The 19,299-nt window shown below is 45.0% G+C and overlaps 1 protein-coding gene across 2 annotated transcripts; it reads right to left on the bottom strand.

The window, feature by feature from the left end:
- Positions 1 to 523: 523 nt before the first annotated feature.
- Positions 524 to 19,013, bottom strand: SEC23B (SEC23 homolog B, COPII coat complex component). 2 transcript variants are annotated; one of them, XM_042789655.1, is made up of 20 exons: positions 18,916 to 19,013; positions 16,629 to 16,864; positions 15,402 to 15,459; positions 14,679 to 14,765; positions 14,278 to 14,514; positions 13,810 to 13,895; positions 12,871 to 13,015; positions 12,161 to 12,319; positions 11,225 to 11,340; positions 9,882 to 10,005; positions 9,289 to 9,369; positions 8,872 to 8,961; positions 7,980 to 8,086; positions 7,641 to 7,794; positions 6,140 to 6,217; positions 5,674 to 5,835; positions 4,745 to 4,831; positions 3,025 to 3,180; positions 2,101 to 2,166; positions 524 to 991 (listed from the first exon to the last, which is right to left on the bottom strand). In XM_042789655.1, the coding sequence occupies exons 2-20, from the start codon at positions 16,847 to 16,849 to the stop codon at positions 902 to 904; spliced, it is 2,304 nt and encodes a 767-aa protein (XP_042645589.1). In that variant the 5' UTR covers positions 16,850 to 16,864; positions 18,916 to 19,013; the 3' UTR covers positions 524 to 901. The 2 variants fall into 2 exon arrangements, with proteins under 2 accessions (XP_042645589.1, XP_042645588.1); XM_042789654.1 differs by having other exon boundaries at positions 16,629 to 16,921; positions 18,916 to 19,002.
- Positions 19,014 to 19,299: the final 286 nt, after the last annotated feature.

The following is a 19,299-nucleotide window of genomic DNA, read 5'->3' as shown; positions in this document are numbered from 1 at the left end:
CCGGTGCGCGCCTGCGCCCTGGCTGCGGGGCGGGAACAAGCCGGGGGGGGGGGGTGTCCGCCGCCATTACGGGTGGGGTGTTCTCTTGGGGAGCGGGGAAGGAAGAGGGGCGAGCGGGCGGCACGGCGGCGGCCGCGGGGTGAGGCGCTTCAGGCCGGCCCCTGTTCGGAACGGCTTTGTGGAGGGGCAGAGCCTGAGGTAGCAGCCGCTGCATCGCTGCCTTCCTGGCGGTTTTCAAGGCCATTAACGCTGTGCTGAAGTGAGAAGAGGGAGGGGGCCGGCCGCCAGGCCCTGCGTCCAGCTGCCCCAGAGGCAGAGCTTCAGCCGGGGCGAAGCACGGGGGTGTCGGTTGTGCCCCCTCCCGGCGTCTGTCCAAGCATTCTCCACCATCTAGTACTTGTTCTGCACTGTGTAGCCTTGAGGTGCTCCTCAAAATTACTTCCAATAGCCATGTACACACCCCAGTGTTACATTTTCAAAAAGGAAAAGGAGGTAGGCTGGTTCCATTGCACAGACAGCTGAATTGGGGATAGCACTAAATAGTAATGCTCTTACCCAGTTTTAATTTTCATTAATACAGTCCCTCGTTGCTAAAAGATACCATTTAAGAACACACAACATTAAAACTTCAGCTAAAGACTGTTAAAATCTATATTGGCTAAAACATCCTTTAGCTCTAATTACAATATATGAAAAATGTAAACAGAATACAGATGAAAAGGAATACAAATAAATTAATATCTAGAAGGACCAAGTAAAAAACTCTCCTTGAAGATTTATTTCATTTCATACTTAAAAACTTTAGGCTAAGAAAGAGAGAAGGAAATGTAAATAATTGCTCCACTTCTGTCACCAACATGATCTATGTAACTTCTGTTCTTGCTTCTCAGTTTGATCAAAGTCACGAGGCACTTGAAACTGCCAGCTTTTTTAGATGGTCCATGAATACCTGGAGACTAACATCATCTGTCAAGATTGGAGCTCCCGATTCCTGCAGAAAAATAAAGAAATAAAGCGCCTAAAATAGTGGCATTATCACTGGGTACTAACTGAAAGCCAATCACATGTCAGCACTCTGAACTAACTCCCTGCTAAATCAACCGCCTGTTTTCCGGCAAAGGACAGGTATCTAGTTTAAAGATGCTACTCTCTGGCAGCAGCACTGACACTATCCTCTAGTGCAATCTGAACTACTGGAAAAATAGAGCCTCTTCTTTCCAAAGCATCAGGAATTTTGCTGCCCAAAGCTCTACACAAACGACATGCAAGTCTAGTATTCTCAGATAAATTAGATCTATATGTATTCATATGATAGTTACTTTTTCCAAAATACTAAATACACTGTGACCTAAGAGTTTTAAATCACATTTGTAGGGAAGGGTGACGATAAATTTCCACATCAAATTAGCTGCTTCCTTCAACAGCAGCCACCACAGAAAGCTCTCCTGGTCTGTGTGTGCCCCACATGTAGCTGAGATACAGGACGGGAGATCAAAGGGGCAAAGCACTCCTTGTGGAGACCACTCATCTCTTGCCATCAAGCTGCTGTGGTACTGAGCTGTTGTGGCAGCACATCCATTTTTGACAGCCATTCCTTGGATCCATTGAGAAAAAGTCCCAAATTCAACTGGATTTTGCTGAAAATTTGGGGAGATTCAGTACAAGAACAGGAAAACAAGTCGTCCAGCCTTGAAAGCAGTATTCTGATCATCTTGTCATGTAGTGCTCCCCATAGTACTGTTTATTTTATCAACAACCATGGACTTGAATAAAAATCTAACCTGCCTATGCTTTAGAGACAAATCTATAGATAAATCAGTTGTGTCTTTTAAAATGCTACAACTATTGCAGCTGGTAATTCCATTATCAGATCCTTTGGTACATAAAAATAACCTTGTTTCCTTCCATTGGAAAGCACCATAAGATTTTCAAATCCAGTGACAAATGTCTGTAAAAAAGCTTAGGTAAGAAACAGAGGGCAAATGTGATCTGCTCACAGTTTGTGGCCATGTGTTGAAACAGGATGGCTACTGCATAGGCAAATACATAAAAGTACAATTTACAACCTTCCCAAACATGAGCAGCTCTTCCATTGCTTACCTGTCCCCATGCATAGAGGTTATTGTGGGTCTGAGAAGGGTTCACTTTAGACAAGAGGAACCGGGCCTATTAAGACAAAACATTAGAGAAGTTGTTTTGTAAAATGACAGACTCGCCAGCTCCCTTAAGATTTCTTACCGCCTTAGATACATGACTAGTGATGTTCCTCTGCTTTTGCAAGGCAGGTGCTAATTTAACTTAAACAGGTTCCATGTCCAGAAACAGCCCTGCTCCACAGACAGCTTGTCTCCAAGGGGCACAGAGTGCTCTGCTACAGCAAGCAGCGCTCACCTGGCAGGGTAGCTCTGGTTCCATGCAACACGGGCATGTCACCAGCACTGTCCCTTGCATGCCCCTGTCCGCTCTTCAGAAAAAAGGTCAGTGGAGGACCAGTGTAATGTGGTCACATCAAAAATTAATACCAAATCTTTGGTTTGGACCACCGATTCCTGCCTCTTCGCTGCTACAAACAAGCCAGGCACAGACAAGCACAGCATAACTGCAATTCCAGGAAGAGCAAAAATAGAAACTATTTTATATCCTCATTCAGCATTAGAGAATAAAGGAACAGATGGTCAATCTTCAGTGTAACTTACTGTCCTAGCAAGCTAACTGCACTCCCTGTCTCAGGTAAGTTTAGATACATAGCCAAATAATTCCTTTCCCACTTCTTTGGGGAATAAAATGATATTTAAGCCGGCTTTTTTTTTTTTTTCCATCCTTGTATTTCAAAAGCATATCCAGCAAGTGATTGGCTTATTAAAAGATAAAGTTGTAGTAAAAGCTCATGAGAAAATATGCAAACTCTGTACTTTGAAGAGCTAAATTAGCACTGTATTTAACTTACAGAACCATCCTGTTAATAAGCAGAAAGACAGCTGTTTGCTCTATTCGACAACAGAGTTCCTCAATAAACGTCCTTACCTGACTGCCCCCATGTTCAGTGTGGATGTAACGCGGCATTGGGAATCTAGTCTGCAAGATTTCCTGGGCGTCATCCAGTGGGGCTTGCAGTAGGTGCTTGAAGTTTTCATATTCAGGCATGTCTTGGTAACCAGCTTTCTGCCACTGTGCAATAGTCTATTGACAGGACAGGGAGGAAATTAAAAAACAGTAGAGGTGTCTGCAAACCTCCCCTTTTTAACCTTCATGTCTTAAGGCAGCAGAATGTTACATGTACTTCTGCTTACAGAGCACAGGTTAAATGCACACTTTAATTATTCTGGCAATAACATTATTTAGTTTCTGTCACGTTTAAGGACAGGCACTCAACACAAAAGCTCAGAGCAGTTTGTGCAGTGCAAGAGCAATTTGCTGAAAGTGATCTTCAAGCCTGTACCAACACAGAAACGCAAAGCATTTATAAATCACTGACATTTTGAATCTGACTTGGTCTTAAATTAAGCAGCCATTGCCTTACAGTATCTCCAAGGTAGCTAACCATATGTACCTAGCAATTGTTCTACACATATGCAGATGACACACTTAGCTCCTCCTTTGTCTAAATTTTACTCATTTGCTGAGTGTCTTGCTCTGCAACAACACGTAGAAATTATTTAAGGTAACTGGAAGATTTACTGTCATTGTTGCCTCAAGCTTCAACTCCTGTTCATGTCAATTGGGTATCCCTGATCACTTCTCAAAGGGAACAAATCCTACATGGAGTGAAGTCCCAATTTAATAACGGAGCTGCTGCAAACTACCATGCCAAACTTCAAACATTCTATTAACAGTCGTTAAGTATCAGTGAAGTAGCTTAGTTCAAAAACAAAGGGAAGAGTTAAAATGCCTCCCCAAAAAATTTCACTAATAGGAATTTCTGACCATAAACTAAAATGGGTTTATTTAAACTACTCCAATCTGATTCATTGTTTAGGTAGAAGGAACAGGATGGGGGGCCACTCCCCAAGCAGGACTATACAGGATATGAGGGGCAAAAAAAGGCATCAAAGAACAGGGAGATTTCCAGAGAAAGAAGTGGAAAGCCAGTTTCCTGACCCCATAAATACTTTAGGATGTGAGGCATTTCTATTATTCAGCTATGGTATCATACCACTCTTACAAAATATGACAGGACTGAAATACAGATCTACAGGTCTGCATACTGAAGAGGCACTGGAGAGCCAAGCCTTTGGATACTGATGTAAATCTGGATGTTTAGAAAGGGCCAGGACCTAAGCACTTACCTCAGTCACGATGAAAGGAATATAGAAGCAGCTGTCAAAACCATCCAGTATTTAAAAGCAAAAACCAGAAAAAAATCATAACTAAAGAGCAGCAGTATTTAGGTGTCAAAACCCAGCAACCAAGTATGTGACATGCCTGAAAAATCAAACTGCAGCTCTCTGCCCTGCTTAGTTTCAAGTTTCTCTGGCCTTTTCCTGGCATGGTAAGGGGTCACCTTCATTACCCTGTTAACATGACAGCTGTTGCTCAGTGTAGAACATAACAAACAAATCCTACTGGAGTTGCTAAGGGTAACTCAGACAGTGGCAAAATTGTATTAAAATTGGCAGCATGTATACGATGTCATTATAGTAGTGTGGGCTTTGCAAGCAGCTTATTTGATACTAACAGTGACGGTGTCTGCACGCATGGCAGGAGGGAGAGAGTGCAGAGAGAGAAAGAACATATTTCACTGTACCTCACCAAGGTAGATAACTATCTGGAAGAAGGTATCCATCAGTAGGATTCTGTCAGGAAGAATACTGCTGCTGTCCAAGAGCACCGGCTGGGGAAAATAAAGAAGAAAGTCAGGCACCCCTAAGCCTTCAGAGTTGGATCAGGCTTCATGGTTGGCCACAGCTTGCTCAGCCCTGCCTGTATAGACACAACTCCACCAACGGCTGCTCGGTCCACGTGAACGCCTCACAGAGTGCAGTCAGCCTCCTGCAGCACCCCTGAATGGAGCAGCAGGTTATCAGCTCCTGTATGAAGTGTAGGAGGCAACAGAGCAATTTCTATAGCTATCTAAGTTTAATTTGGAATGATCTTGAACAAAAGTATCTCAAGAATAAGAAGGAATAACACATGAACTCTGGCAAATGCTGCCAAGGCTTCAAAGTGTTACTCCAGCAGCTCCTGCGTTTCTTTCCTGCCAGACACACTCCTTTCAAGGAAGCTGTCAATATAAGGGAATCCATGTTTGTCCATTCAATTCTTGTACATAATTAAACACTGCTGCATAAACAACTGAAAACAAGCAGCTGGTGGGAGATTATGATCTGGAAGGGCTGAAGCTTGCTGATTTATGCAGTGGGGATGGCAGCCTCTGGCACAGAAGGAAAAGCAATACTGACAGCCACAAGGTTCACCAGATGTTGAGGGGCAGGGGCTGTGGCTTGGCCCGGGGGAAAGGGGGAGAAGGTTGGTTTGGGGTGTTTTTTTTTCGATCAAAGCTGAAAGCTTACTGAAAACACAATTCATATTTTACATTGCCCCATCTCATCCTTTAATAACTACCTTGATAAAAAGAATATATATATATAGGGGCCTTTTTGCTGAAATAGTGTAACTGACTGAATACTCATCATTTTGGAATGATCTACCTTTTCCTGTTAAACATGGACTCACCTCAGGAGGTCCATGGAAGGAATAAGCATAAAGGATAGGCTGGATCATAATGAGAGACTGGGTCAGATCTTGCCTAGCAAAGTGGTGACGGTAATAAGAAGATTCATCTGGACTGTTATTAAAGACCTGCAGGAATGGGGAGCGTCGCAGATGGAACATGAACTGCACCAGAAAGATGAGAAGAGAAATGTCAGCAAGTTGCCAAAACTTCTGCACCCAAGTATCCAAGTCCAATATTTCTGAACAGTGAATTCTTTGGAAAAAAGTCTACCCCTTATAAACTCCTCAGAGTTCTTCCCTTATCAGTCATTTGCAGCACGGAACTACAGGACCGACCATCCAACCAAATTAAAAAAAGCATCCACTCCTCCCCTCCTGAATCTGATAAATGGTACAAGATGTTTTATCATCACTGTCACTCACCCATGTACACTTCTCCTATGGCTGTGGGAAGTGAATTTCTTACCTGGGGATACAAAGAAAATGATTCTGACAATCTGAAGGAGTTGGGATCATCTTTGTTGTATTGTCCGAATTTCTGACACTGTTGGAAGCAAAATGGGTACTTTGGTTATCTATCTTTTTTTTTTTTAGAATTAACACTTCTCTTTTTTTGGGGGGGTGGGGTGGGGAGAGGGAGGGGGGCAGAGAAGAGGTCAGGTGTTCTTTTGGTTGTTTTTAAACAGAACAACCATGGCATGAACATGACAATAACAAGTAATAGAAAAGTTACAGGCTATTTTTCTTTACATCAGTGGTTCCTGTATCTTACTGGAATGAGAATGATGATTTGATCTATTTATTTATATATATATATTAAATCTAGCTAAGAATGAAAGACACAGTGCTTCTAGTACTACTCAATTTTTTCCATTAAATCAGGGATACTATGTTATACCTAAGCTACTTTGTACACCATGAAACATTTCTGCAGCAACTCTACTTCCTTCTAGAGCAGGAGCAGATTGGCATTTCACCAACTGCTTCACTGAAAATAAGAAGCATCAATGGTTTTTGCAATTTAACTACAAATGACTCCACAATCATTTCAGCATTCAGCGTGACTGTGGGTGTTTTGGTGCTCAAATCTTTACTTGATAGTGGCCCTGTTTTTTCGGTGTCTGGTGTGCCATATCTGTTAGGGTGTTTGGACAAAGCCAGAACTGACTTAGGCAATTCAGGCTTGTGAAATTTAAAGCAAGAGACAGTATGAAGTTGTGGAAGTGATTACTACCCTGAACTTGGCATCAGTGAGCCCACATCTGAATACTGTGTCCAGTTTTGTGCTCCTCGGTGCAAGACAGACATGGATGTACTGGAGTGAGTTTAGCAGAGGCCACCAAGCAGCTCAGGGGCTGGAGCACCTCATGTAGAGAGAGAGGCTGAAAAAGCTTTTTTTCATCAGCCTGATGAAGAGTGGGATGAGGGATTCATATCACTGTCTAGAGCTACCTCACAGGTAGCTGGAGAAATTTAAGTTCTGAGATGGCAGGGATGAGGAAGGGGAAGAAAAAAAGCAAAAATAAAAGGGAAAAATCACAGTGACTGTGATCAAACATTGGAACAGGTTGGCAAGAGAAGCAAGATAAACTCCATCTTTGGAGATCTTCAAAACTCAACCAAACAAGACCTGGAACAACCTGCTCTAATTTCAAAGTTGGTCCTACTTTGAGCAAGGAGTTGAAACAGAGACCCCCCACAGATCCCTTCCCACCTGCATTATTCTGTGTTTTGCTATCACTTCTTTAATCTCAGGTTTAACCCTTTCAGCACAATGGGATGTTTACCTACCCCATCACAAATTCGCTGATCATAGCGGCTTCTGAGCTATCACGTACTACAACTGTGTGACTGTGATCAGAGCACAAATGAAGCAAGTCAATCTGGAAAAAGAACACTGTTCTCATTTCCAGAGACCAATTTTACTAAAATCAAGAATGCACCCAACTGCAGTCTATTGGTCTTACCAGTCTGATCAGCTGCCTGTCCAGCCATCGCAGAACATCGGGTCCCTCCTCAGATTCAGCTCTGTACACTCCCAGTCGTGCCATCAACACAGCAGCTGCTTCCTGGTCAAACGCAGCTTCTATATGCTGGAGCTGACTCTGTGCATCTGCCCAACTACAGGTTTAGTAAAGGATTAGTGCTACATTCACCCAAAATGAAAGCAAACTCAAACCAGATTCATTCTCCCTGTGACAAATACTCTGCGGCCAATGTATGCAACAAGCAGCTAGTGAAATTCCAGCACAGATCGCAGCTTAACTTTCTGCTATTCTGCCAAAGAACTGGCACAGGATACTCACTTTCTGGCTATGGTGGTGACACGAATGCGCTTCTGTGTACTGGCGTGTTGATACTGAGTGACAAACTGCACTGCCCCTCTGCCTCCCTGAGGTATTGGCGCATTGTGCTGCAAAAGAAACGAGGAAAGCTTTCAAAATGGCCTGGCTTTTCCATAACTCCATACACTGCAGAGAACTCCAGGGCATCATTTGAGCAATCATAGAGTAAGTACAAGCTAGAGGGAGACCAGAGACGGACATCTGTTAGTGTTCTGTTTTCCAGCAGCCCTTGGAGTCAGGTGGTGTTGGGCCCATTTCATATTGGGCGTGACACTTCCTCAGCTTGTCCCTTGAAGTATGGCAGCAGCTTATCATCTCTATAGCAATGAACCTAAGAATGGCAGTACGAGGTCCGAGCAAAGGTCCAGTGAGTCCACCATCCTATTCACAACAGTAACAAGCCCACACAGCAGAGGAGACAGACACACACGTGGAACAGAATTCCTTCGGGGTAGTCTTCCTAGCTGCCACTTGCTCAGAAACTTCCCCAGACAAGTTACTTCTGAACCATCAAGTTATTACAACTCGGAGGAGCAATTCTCCAAGAATTTTAAGGTATTTATACTTTTATTCTCCACAGCACCTACTGGCAAAAAGACAATTTCTGCTTTGTTAAATAAATACTATAGGAAGAAGACAAGGAAAGAATGCAGGTTTTGTACAGAACAAGAATATTAAGCAATTTATGCATATGAAAACAGCCTCTGAGACTATTTCTTTGGCACAAAACATTTGGTTGCTTTGCAACCATCCATCTGCAACACAGGGGATATCACTGCTTTTTCTGTGTCTGTTAGAAACAAATAGTTTGGTTTGTAAACTGGCGGACGAAAAAAAAGGAGCCAGGACTGACCTGATTTACCACTTCAAAGTAAATGGCCAGAGTTGTGCTGGGATCCAGACTACAAATTTTCCATTGAGATGTTCCTCCAATACCAAGCTCCTGCACAGAATTAAAAAGAAAGCAGCATTTTTGTGTCTAGCAGCAGGTAAGGCAAACTTACGTTAAATTCTGATCAGAGGTACAAATTACAGCAAGCCTTCTAGACTTCCTATCTTTTGGGTATGAATGAAGTTACTGAAGGCCACACAGTTGAAAGAAAGCTTATGGTGCAAGAATTTAGTCTAGGAAAGACTGTCTTTCCATAGAGATGTTTCCAAATTGTTCTCCTCCTTGAAAACTCTGACATTCTAGATGAGCTGTAGGTCTAGACAGAAACTTTGCACTGTATATTTCCTTCTTAAAGATTTTTCCATGTCAAAAACTTACATTTTCAGAGACACATGGCCCTTTAGCATTCAGGGATATGCATGGTCCAATAGCTCCTGCAATTTTCAGCTCTCTAGAGGTCTAGAACAAGGTAAAAAAAATTGTTTGATTGTTTGTTTTAAATCAAATCAGTCAAATAGAATACACACAGACTAAATCAGTTACTTAGCTTTGATCAGTTACACACAGCTATCAGGGAAGACATCTCTGAGCATCAGATCACCTACTGCTACAATTAGTGAACGTAAGAGAATCTACAAAGTCACGTTTTAATAATGAAGACATATTTATAGTGACCACAAAAGAGTATGAAAATGTTTCTTGCTTAGTGAGAGACTGAGCTCAGCTTCTTTTCTTAACAACAGCAAAAAAAACAAACAAACAAAACAAAAAAAAAAACCAAACCAAAACCCCACAAACACAAACAAAAATCCCTCCACTCACTCCAGTACGGTGCTTCTCCCAGAACAGGCACTACGGCTGACCTCAAACATGAAGAATTTTCTACACCCCAGATACTTAAATTGACTTTTGAAAAAAGAACAGCACTTTTATTTCCCAGTTACTGTCATGCAATGAAACTAATCTCTCACCTTCACATCCAAATTTGCACCAAAAGCCATCCGAAATTCCCCGTTGAACCCTTTGTTAAATACCCGCTGGAAGGTCTGCTTGAAGAGAGAAGTGTTGAAGGAGTCTCCCATCACCATGTGTCCTCTGGGAAAGAAAAAACAACGCACAAGGGAACTGAAGCAACTGGGAACTAGCAGTAAAGCACGAAGGGCACATGCCTCCAACTCTCATGCGTGCAAACACATGCAGAAAATGTTTTAAAGCATGCCTTTGCACAGGTAAAATCCAGATCAAGGAATGCAGGTTCATGGACGCCTCCTCTAAAGTCAGACAAATTAATGCTCCATCTTTGCCAGCTTGCTTTCTCAACTATGTAACTTGCCATCCCTTTAGCTGCCTTAAAAATGCTCGTGTTCCACCAGTTAGAATTATCTCAACCCAGGAAAGAGCTCTGCTCAGCCTGCTTTCCCTGAGCAGGACTGGAACCACCCACACTAAAGGCAGGATGGCTGCACCACTGCAGCACGAGGGCAGGTACAGGGGTCTGTGCTATGCCTCCCCTAAGTGTCTCAGTAAAGCCAGGCCTGATCAGATGGAGCTTAGTAAAGCAACCAAAGCGTCAAACAATCTGTCTTCTGCTTACTGAGCATTAGGTGATTATTTACAAATACCTCACATTTGCTCAAGCCATCCTTTGACTCCCTAGAGACAGCAGATTTTAAATGGCCAATAAGCCAGGCCGAGTCCCCAAAAGGCCCAGTTTAGCACACAGCCTACCTCACAGAGACCGTAACATTTTCAGCAATATGGAACACAGACATTTACCCCTTAGAGATGTCACTTAAAACTACATCCAGGGAAGCCAAGAATCTCTGGAGAAAGTGCAAGTGAGCTGTTAAGCAGAGAAAATCTGGCCCGCACAAGGAAAGCTTCTACCTACCACGCCTGACAGTCTGCTCTTCTGACAGCACTTTAGTCATGCACACACCACAAAGCATGGCATCTTGATCCTATAAATTCTGGAAAGGATACTTGCTATCTCCTAAGGAGGCAGAAGGCATTTGCAAAAGACATGTTGCACCATGCTTTAGAATACCTTTCTCAAAGAAGGACATCGAGTTTTCTACCAGCAGTGCTAATTCACATGCTGTTTTGAGACTTCAGAAATGTGGACTGGGATCAGGTGAGGTTTGCCATATAATTCCTGGCAAATTCAAATCACAGTTTAGAATAAAATGATAAAAATCTCACCCTTTTGCCCTGACAGCAAACTTAACTGCTTTCTGAACTGTTCTCCCCCTCAAAAAAAAAAAAAACAAAAAACCACAGGTGTCAACTTTGTGCTCTCCTGCTATGAACATACCCAGTGAGGTTTGCACAACACTTCATCTCTAGCAGTCCAGTCTGATCCAGGGCGCAGGCGTAGATGTCGATGCAGTGCCCGTTGGCTGCGGTGCGATTAGCCAGAGTCTCGTAGTGCTGGGGAAAACACACACGGTGTTTAGGATGCTGCAATGGGCAGTTTTCCCACTGGTCTCCAGCTGAGGCCAACATGTGAAACACAAGGTACGAATGAAGCAATTACCAGTGCTGTGGTAACTAAACAGCGGTTTGCTCTTACAGCTCTGCTGGAGCATGTTTCTCCCTCCTAGGATGTTTGCACTTGGATAAGCTTGAGTTGCATGTCACAAATACAGAGAGAGCATGAATTGTGTGGGATCTCTGCCTGTGATAACTTAGTGGAAACCCAAAGGTTTCCAGGTGATAGTTAAGAGAACATGTGTCATACTGCTTTCTCTAAGCTGACGGGCACATTTCAAGTCTGATATTTTTACTATTTTAACTATTGTTTCATACGTCAAGAAGACAAAGGAGGCCTTCTGGAAGCAACCAATTCTTGGACAGGTTTCCTCCTCCCCAGAAGAAGATACAGTGGTGTTGATGAACAAATTCTCCACCCACCAGCAGCTAAGAAACAACACTGAAGTATTTATTTCTCTGAGAAGGCACAAGACTGTGCTGAACAAGTAACTAAGTCTTTTTCACCCTTCCCTTGTCCATTTTCACAATTTAACATACACAAAAGGCTCAGGCACTTCAAGGACAATCATGCAAATATCTGGACATACTGTTCCAAATCAAGAGAATGGATTATGTTTGTTCCCTGGGGAAGGACACTGGGCAGCTGTTAACATAGCAGTGTATGTAAATTTCTGTTATATCCTTTCCCCCCAATTAGTGTTCTGACACAATATTTACTTTTTGTTTTTAAACACACCCAGCAGGCACTAGCACCTACTTTGGTGGCCTTCTTCATGAACCTTGCATTGTCCTTCTCTATGTCATGCCAAGAACGGATGGGTGTTTTCAGTTCATCTCCCACCACCATGCCCGGTCCTTGTGTTGGTGGCCCACCTGTAAACAGCATTATTCTGGCCCCTGTGTTTGGAAATGTGCCCTAAAATAAAAATAAAGACTTATATCAGAGGATGTGGGGATGGAAGGAGAAAAAAGAGAGAGACTGATTAAACAGCAACAATGCTTTCTTTAGAGAAGTGCCTGTATCTGTTTCTGCAATGTCATTAGAGATTTGTCTCTGCTAGAGGCTGCCCTGACAAATAGTGACGCATTTCCTGACAGTCACAGCACTCTCAAGTTTAGACTCAAGCTAAGTCAAGCTTCATGTCTTCATAACAGGAAGCAGGCAGTTTCTGTTTCTTTTACTTACATCTCAGATAAACCCAGTGCATCATATCACCTCCACCAGGCAATACACAAGAATCAGAGACCTTTAAACACCTGCATATTTTACCATTTAGATGTAACCTACCAGCCCACTCTACACCAGCTGATGGTAGCACATGTCAAATGTCAGTAGAGACAAACTGCACCTCTGCAGCCCAATGTAACTGGACCATAGTCCAAGCTGGACTGACACCTGCACATGTCTCAGCAAAAACTGCCAGGTGCTTACTTTGACCAGCTCATCTCTAACAGCACTAAGAGTACCTCCAATAAGCCAACAGCAATTGAAAGAGCTACTCCAGTGGAGCGTAGAGGCCTCTTTCCCTGGGTCACTGGCCATGGGTCCCTTTGCAGTTCTCCAAGAAGATCTGTTAAATTCATGTCAATCTTGTGTACTGGCTGCAGAAACCTGCAAAAGTTAAAATAAAATGTTTTGCTTCTTGTAAGTTTAGAGAAGAAATATAAAGTTCCTCTTTGTTACTGGTGCACATGAATTGCACTGAGATAGTTATCAGAAGCAAAAAGTCACATGGCATGTTCCCTTCTTGCTTCCAAACTTTCCAAGATAACAGGCCTGTGCAAAATAAAAGAACTAATCAAAGCAAGGCATTAGGAGCTGACAAGAAGGCAAAGGCACATAAAGCATAGAAAAGAACTTCAGTGGTGATTTAGTCTACCAAAATGCACAAGAGCTGCCACTGAAAAAGAGGAGCTGAGAAAGAGAAAACTATTCAACAGAGGCAAATACAGCTTTACTGTTCAGGGGTCACTGCTTGACTGTCAATTATTTTCTGGACTTGCTGGGTCAAGGGTGTAGGAAGTGGTGTGTAGGATTGTTACGCATAGACAAGGCCTCCCATTGGCTGGTCAATCAAAAAGACAGGCCCTTGCTCTGAACCACTCCTGAACAATATGCTTTCCAAAGACAGCTACTCTATGCTTTCCAGGTAGAAATCCAGCCTGAATGGCAATCATGTTCTTGCAACTGCAAAATCATGATACTATAAAAGTCTAATATATGGCCTGCAGCTCTAGTAAATCCCTTCCATACATATCACTTAACATAGGAATGTAACTGTGACAATACAATACCATTTAAATCTTCTTACAAAGACTCCTTTTGGGAAACTCAGGTTTAGAAGCATAACCCCAAAGGGGAATAAAACATCTGCCCTGCTCTTCTGCAGTGCTGGTGCAGCTTACCTGCTTGAAATAGCAGGTTGCTCTGGAGTTTGAAGAGGTCTTCCCTGTTGAACGGGGACAGCTGGCCTTGAAAGCCCAAGCATATCCTAGAGAATAGTAAAGAGGAAGCAAAGGAGATGGGCTATTCGAATGCTAAACACATTATTTGCTGCCAAGCAATATACCCTGAGGCCTGCAATACTGTAGCAATAAATACATGAAAAATCTGTGAAATTATTAATCTTTGCACTCCCATTAGGAATGGATCAATGGGTCCATTATACAAGATACACAAACACTATCTTGGACAAGCTTCCAATGAATTTACAAAGGGAAAAAGACAGGACAGATTTTGGGAGGGAAACAGGCTAACAGTTAAGAGCACTGAACCCTCCTGGCTTCCTGAGAGCCCAGCGTTTGAAAGACCATCAGTGGTGTCAACAGAGCTAACGGGAACAAGTCACTGGCCTAAGAGATGTCACAACATACCTGTATTTGCTTAGCTGTCAGGTCCTTTGTGCCCCTAAACACGTAGCTCTTGGAAATCCCTTCACAGCTCAGCTCATGAACCTGCACCATTCTGCCAAAAGTGATAAGCCCCACCAGAGCATCAGCAGGCAGCAGACTCAGGGACATCTGGAGGGACTCCTTCAGCGCCTGCAAGTCCTCCTCTTCCAAGCATGTGTCGACGACATACAGGAAGATCAATGGCGTCTGCGGACCTCGCTGATGTGGAAAGAGACGGATTCACTAGGTGCATGCATACACCAGGGGACACTTTGGAATGCCTCCAACCAAGGAATAAAATGAACCCCATATTAAGCACCCTGCAGAAATGTCACAAACAAGACAATTCTGGGGGGTTCAAAAGTTGCCTATGGTTCATTTACCTGCACTATATATTCAATTGTTGAAAACTGAGGCATAAGCTCTGCTGGTTGATTGACTTCAGATATGCCTGCATATGCTGGAGGGAACTGAAAAAGAGAACAAAAAATTAGGACAAGGAAGTTGCAGGACAGAAATGTAGGGCCCTCCTCTGAAGTACAGAGGCTGCCCTGCTCGTGATGTGGTTATTTAACTCTTCTATTTACTGCCACTGCACCAACCTAATTAATTCATGATGAGACCCATACCGCTGTTTTCCTAAGCACAGACAACAAGTGGCCAGCAGTATGGACAGCTGCTCAATTCAGTGTAAATAAAAGGTAGGACTAAAACAGCGACTATGCATTAGCTGAAATTCATTTAGCCATGCAACAGCTTCGGATGGCAAAACTCTACTCAAATGTAATGAATTTCACACCTGGCCAGAACAGTAAATGTCAAGTGCAAAAAACGCACTGGAAACACATGGGACAAAATAGCATTTTTATCTCCTTCCTATGCCCTGCATGCTGGTAAAAACACTGGCAAAACTGAACTGAAAACAGACAAGAAGTCAGGTGAAACAGACCCATTACCAAGTACTCTGGCCTGGGTTCAGCAAGAGAAAAAGGCCAAGAGAAGAAATCTAGAAAAGCGAAATTTATACTTAACATCCTTTGCCAGGGGAGGACATCAGTGAAATGTTCACTGAAAAGATGGAAGGGCTGATGCTTTTTCCAACTTACCTGGTTTCTCTGAAAACAGAAGTTACAAGCCCAGAGCTTGGCCCGATAATCAACTTGGCTGCAAGGGAAAGATGAGGCGTTAGTATAGCCATAGGAACAACTACAGTGCAGCTTCACAACTGTCTGTGCTGGTTCACAGCACTGAGGAAGAAACAGAGTATCAGACACTCCAACTTGAACGACAAGAGTTTTAGGGATTCAGACTCTTCTTCTATGGCCAGGAAGTCCATTTGCTGATCCAGCCCTGTCACTTCCAGGCTTGCCAGTGACAGACCACTGAGAGATCTCCAGAGTTTAGCCTCTGGCAGAGAAAGCCTTGGGTCTAATCATTCTTTCACTACACTTGGGCTTATCTCAGTCGTCTTACTGTTTGTGCAGCTGTAGCACACAAGTACTCCAGTCACAGAGCCCCAGGAGCCATTCACCCAGATCCTGTGCAAACACTGACCAAACAGGATGTTCCCTGCCCCGACAAGTTTACTCTCCTCAGCCTGTTACAACATCCTGTAACTGCTGGTGCAGTAAAGCCTGGCCATGTTCCTACTTCTTGGGCTTGATCTCCTTTTACTTCTTCTTACTGGCCTTCCCTGCTTTTTCTCAGCTCAATGCTATGCTCCGAGTATGTATGATCATCATATGATTTTGGGACTGAATCATAGAATGGTTTGGGTTGGAAGGGACCTCAGAGATCATCTAGTTCCAACCCTCCTGCATGGGCAGGGACACCCTTCACTAGAGCAGGTTGCTAGACCTGAGACTGAGATTATTCATCTTAAATTTTCAGCACAACTTCAAAGAAAACCCTGATGCTCATACTGGAACTAACCTACAAACAGCAGGACGTGTAAGGAGCAGGAAACCAAGTGAACATCAGACAGAGAACAGTATCAGTATAATTGGCATCTTTGCTTATTTTCAGTTTCCTCATTCACCACAAAACTCTCTGGGATGGTAAAAGGATTTGCCATTTCCATATCATCTCCGCCTTAATAGCCTCCCCAAAGGCAATTCTTTCTCCTCTGGCTCTAGCAGCTCTAGTAACGGGCTGGAATTCAATGTATCTCATTAGCCACGCATGGATTTTAACAAACCCACTACATCTAAATGAAAGAGGCTGCCAGGCACCAGACAGAGAAAAAAAAAAAGGGAACAAGGAAGTAGTGAAGTTCAGATAAAAATTAGGTATTACCCAGCCTCTTTTAACATTCCCAACCAAGAAATTCATACCAGAGTGGGTTGAGCACTGCTTTGCAAGTCGGTCTGCTACAAAGCACCGGTTCATACTGCACAGGCGGCAGGTCAAGACGCTCCTTCAGTGGGGTCAGAAGACAGGCCAGGGGGACAACCATCCTTGTGGCCTCCAGCCTGCTGGAGGGCCACACGTTCCAGCTGAAACGCACTCCATCACGCTCCTCATTTTGCTGGATGAACTCCAGGTATGTTGCCATGGGACTGCAGAAGCTCTGAAAGGATGTAAGCAACACACGTTCAGGCAGCGGTCACCTGTTTGGACAACGGTCCTGCAAAGGAGATCAGCAGGTCAGCTACATGTAGGCACAAGACACTGCAGGACAAAGCCAATATGTTACAGTGAGTTAATCCCATTATCAAATGAACCATGTGACTACACTAATCTCTTCTCTCCACTGCTCTCATCAACATCCCAGACAATTAAAACACACCACCAAATCCAACAAAGAAACAAGGAAATCTGACACTCAAAGCCAGAATGCAAGGGTTTTTTTCTTGTGATCCACATTTAACATCCCAATACCCACTCAGCCTCATGCTGGCCTGAAGGCAATCCTGTCTGACTCAGGTCAGTAAAGGAAAACGGGTCAGATTTGCAACACATCAGGTTTTTTTAGCCACCTTCAGCTAAAAACCTTTGGGAGAAGAAAAGGAGGCCACGTCTGAGACCAAAACAGTCATCACAAATGTCATCTGGTTGCCAGCCTGACCTGCTTACAGATGGAAAGGAGCACAAGACAAAAAGGTCAGAAAATGTCTTTGGTGATATTAGACACCCTCTGTACATGGCATCATGTCCCAGGTGCAGTAAGGGAAGAATTAAAGAGTCTAGCAGACTTCAGAAAAAATGTGCTGTTCAAGGAGGGATATCCCCAACACATCAGAGAAGTCATTCTCTGTATTGCCTTACTAAACTCTTCAGAGTAAGATGTGAACAAGAGCTCCCAGGCCACCGTCACCTTTGATGTCTCTGAGAAAAGGAAGGACAAGCCTACCAAAAAACTCACTCATTGAATCCTGCCCACAAACCCCACACAGCACTGACAGCAACTCACAGAGCCAAGTGCAGCAGCACCATGACCCACTCTAGTTGAGGAAACTCACAGGTTCACCTGTGGCTGCAGATGCTCCAGAATTACCTTACTCCTGGTCCTCACTGCAGATGGAAGATTCAGAAAGGCCACAGGCATGAAAAATCAGAAGCATCACCTCCCCCAGAGGAGGAGAAGTTCTGATGTAACATTTTCCTACAGATCTCCAAACTCCTCGACATTTTCTTTGTCCTTGCTATTAAGGATGTAAATCAAGCTCATGGGGAATTGCCCTGTATTTCCACCCCCACCTCTGGACAGACAAACAGAAGGGTTCAGTGGGTCTCTGGGTAAAAGTTAGAGCTGAGCCTCCTTGTAAAAGCACACCTGGTCATGCACACCAGGACAGCAAGAAAAACACCTGACACCTCAGGTATGCAGCACAACTGCAGTGTAAATTTACTTCATGGTCCCCCAACCACAGCCCAGCACCACTCCCCTGACGCAGGCGAAGCCCTGATTGCCCGGACAGTTTGGCACGGGCTGTGGCCCCGCTTTGGGGCCAGGACAGCAGGAGGGGAGGCGTCCCCACCCCAATGAGGGCTCTATCGGGCTGGGTGCCTGCCCAATCTGTCAGCCTCCCGCCAGCACGGGGGCCCCCCAGCCCCAGTCCTGCAGCAACCCCCAGGGCCCAGACGGCAGCGAGAAGGTCCCAGATCCCCGTCCAAAGCCTCAGCAGATGAGTGACGGTGGTACTCCATCCTCCACGTGAGATCTGCTACAGGGCACACTGCTGACCCCTGCTCCTTCCAGCAAAGCTATAGGCAATGCTGCTGCTTCCGACCGGCGCTGTCGGGAGCGCTACAAAGGAGCGTCACAGATCACCCAGGTGCTGCGCTTGGCACAGCTACAGGGAACACCACAAATCCCCAACCCTCCCCCAGGAAGCGCACAGAGACCACCACGAGACCCTAAGCAAAGCCACCGCGGCCACCTCTGACCGCGGATCCCCGGCATCGCCGCAGGGTACAGCACTGGCCCCCCACATCGCCACAGGTGGCACTGCTGACCCCCAGGGGACACGGCTGACCCCTGTGGGGCACTGCCAGTCCCCAGCACCCTCAGCACAGCCCGGGGGGGGGGGGGGGGGGGGGGCAGACCCCCGACCAGGGCAAAGGAAGCTACAGGGGATGCTGCTGAGCCCCCGGGGACCCCCCGCGGCGCCCACCTACCCGCGCCGCGCCGCTCCCCGCCGCCGCTCCCTCCCGGCAGGCCCCGCGCGCCCGGCAAGGCCAGCTCAGCGGTGCGGGGTGCCCGCAGGCAAGATGGCGGCACCAGCACGCCCCGCCCACCCCCGGGCGAGGCTCCGCCGACATCTTGGTTAAGGGCACCCTCCGCGCCGTTCTGAAAGAGGGGAAGCGGCGTGACCCTACCAAACATGGCGGCGCGGCGGCGTCAGGGAGGACATCTTGACTAAGGGTGCCAGGCGTTGGAACGGAGACACACGGAGTGCCCCTACTGAATATGGGGGGCGGGGGAAGGCGTCGTCTTCCCGCACCGGCTGAGGCTGAGGGATGGGGGCTAGTGCTTCTGTTTTGGGTTTTGTTGTTTTTAAT

The sequence above is a fragment of the Tyto alba genome, unplaced genomic scaffold (assembly GCF_018691265.1).
Source record: "Tyto alba isolate M040663 unplaced genomic scaffold, T.alba_DEE_v4.0 Super-Scaffold_16, whole genome shotgun sequence".
Lineage (NCBI taxonomy): Eukaryota > Metazoa > Chordata > Aves > Strigiformes > Tytonidae > Tyto > Tyto alba.
The sequence above is the reverse complement of the archived record's forward strand: the minus strand, read 5'-3'. Positions and strand labels throughout refer to the sequence as shown.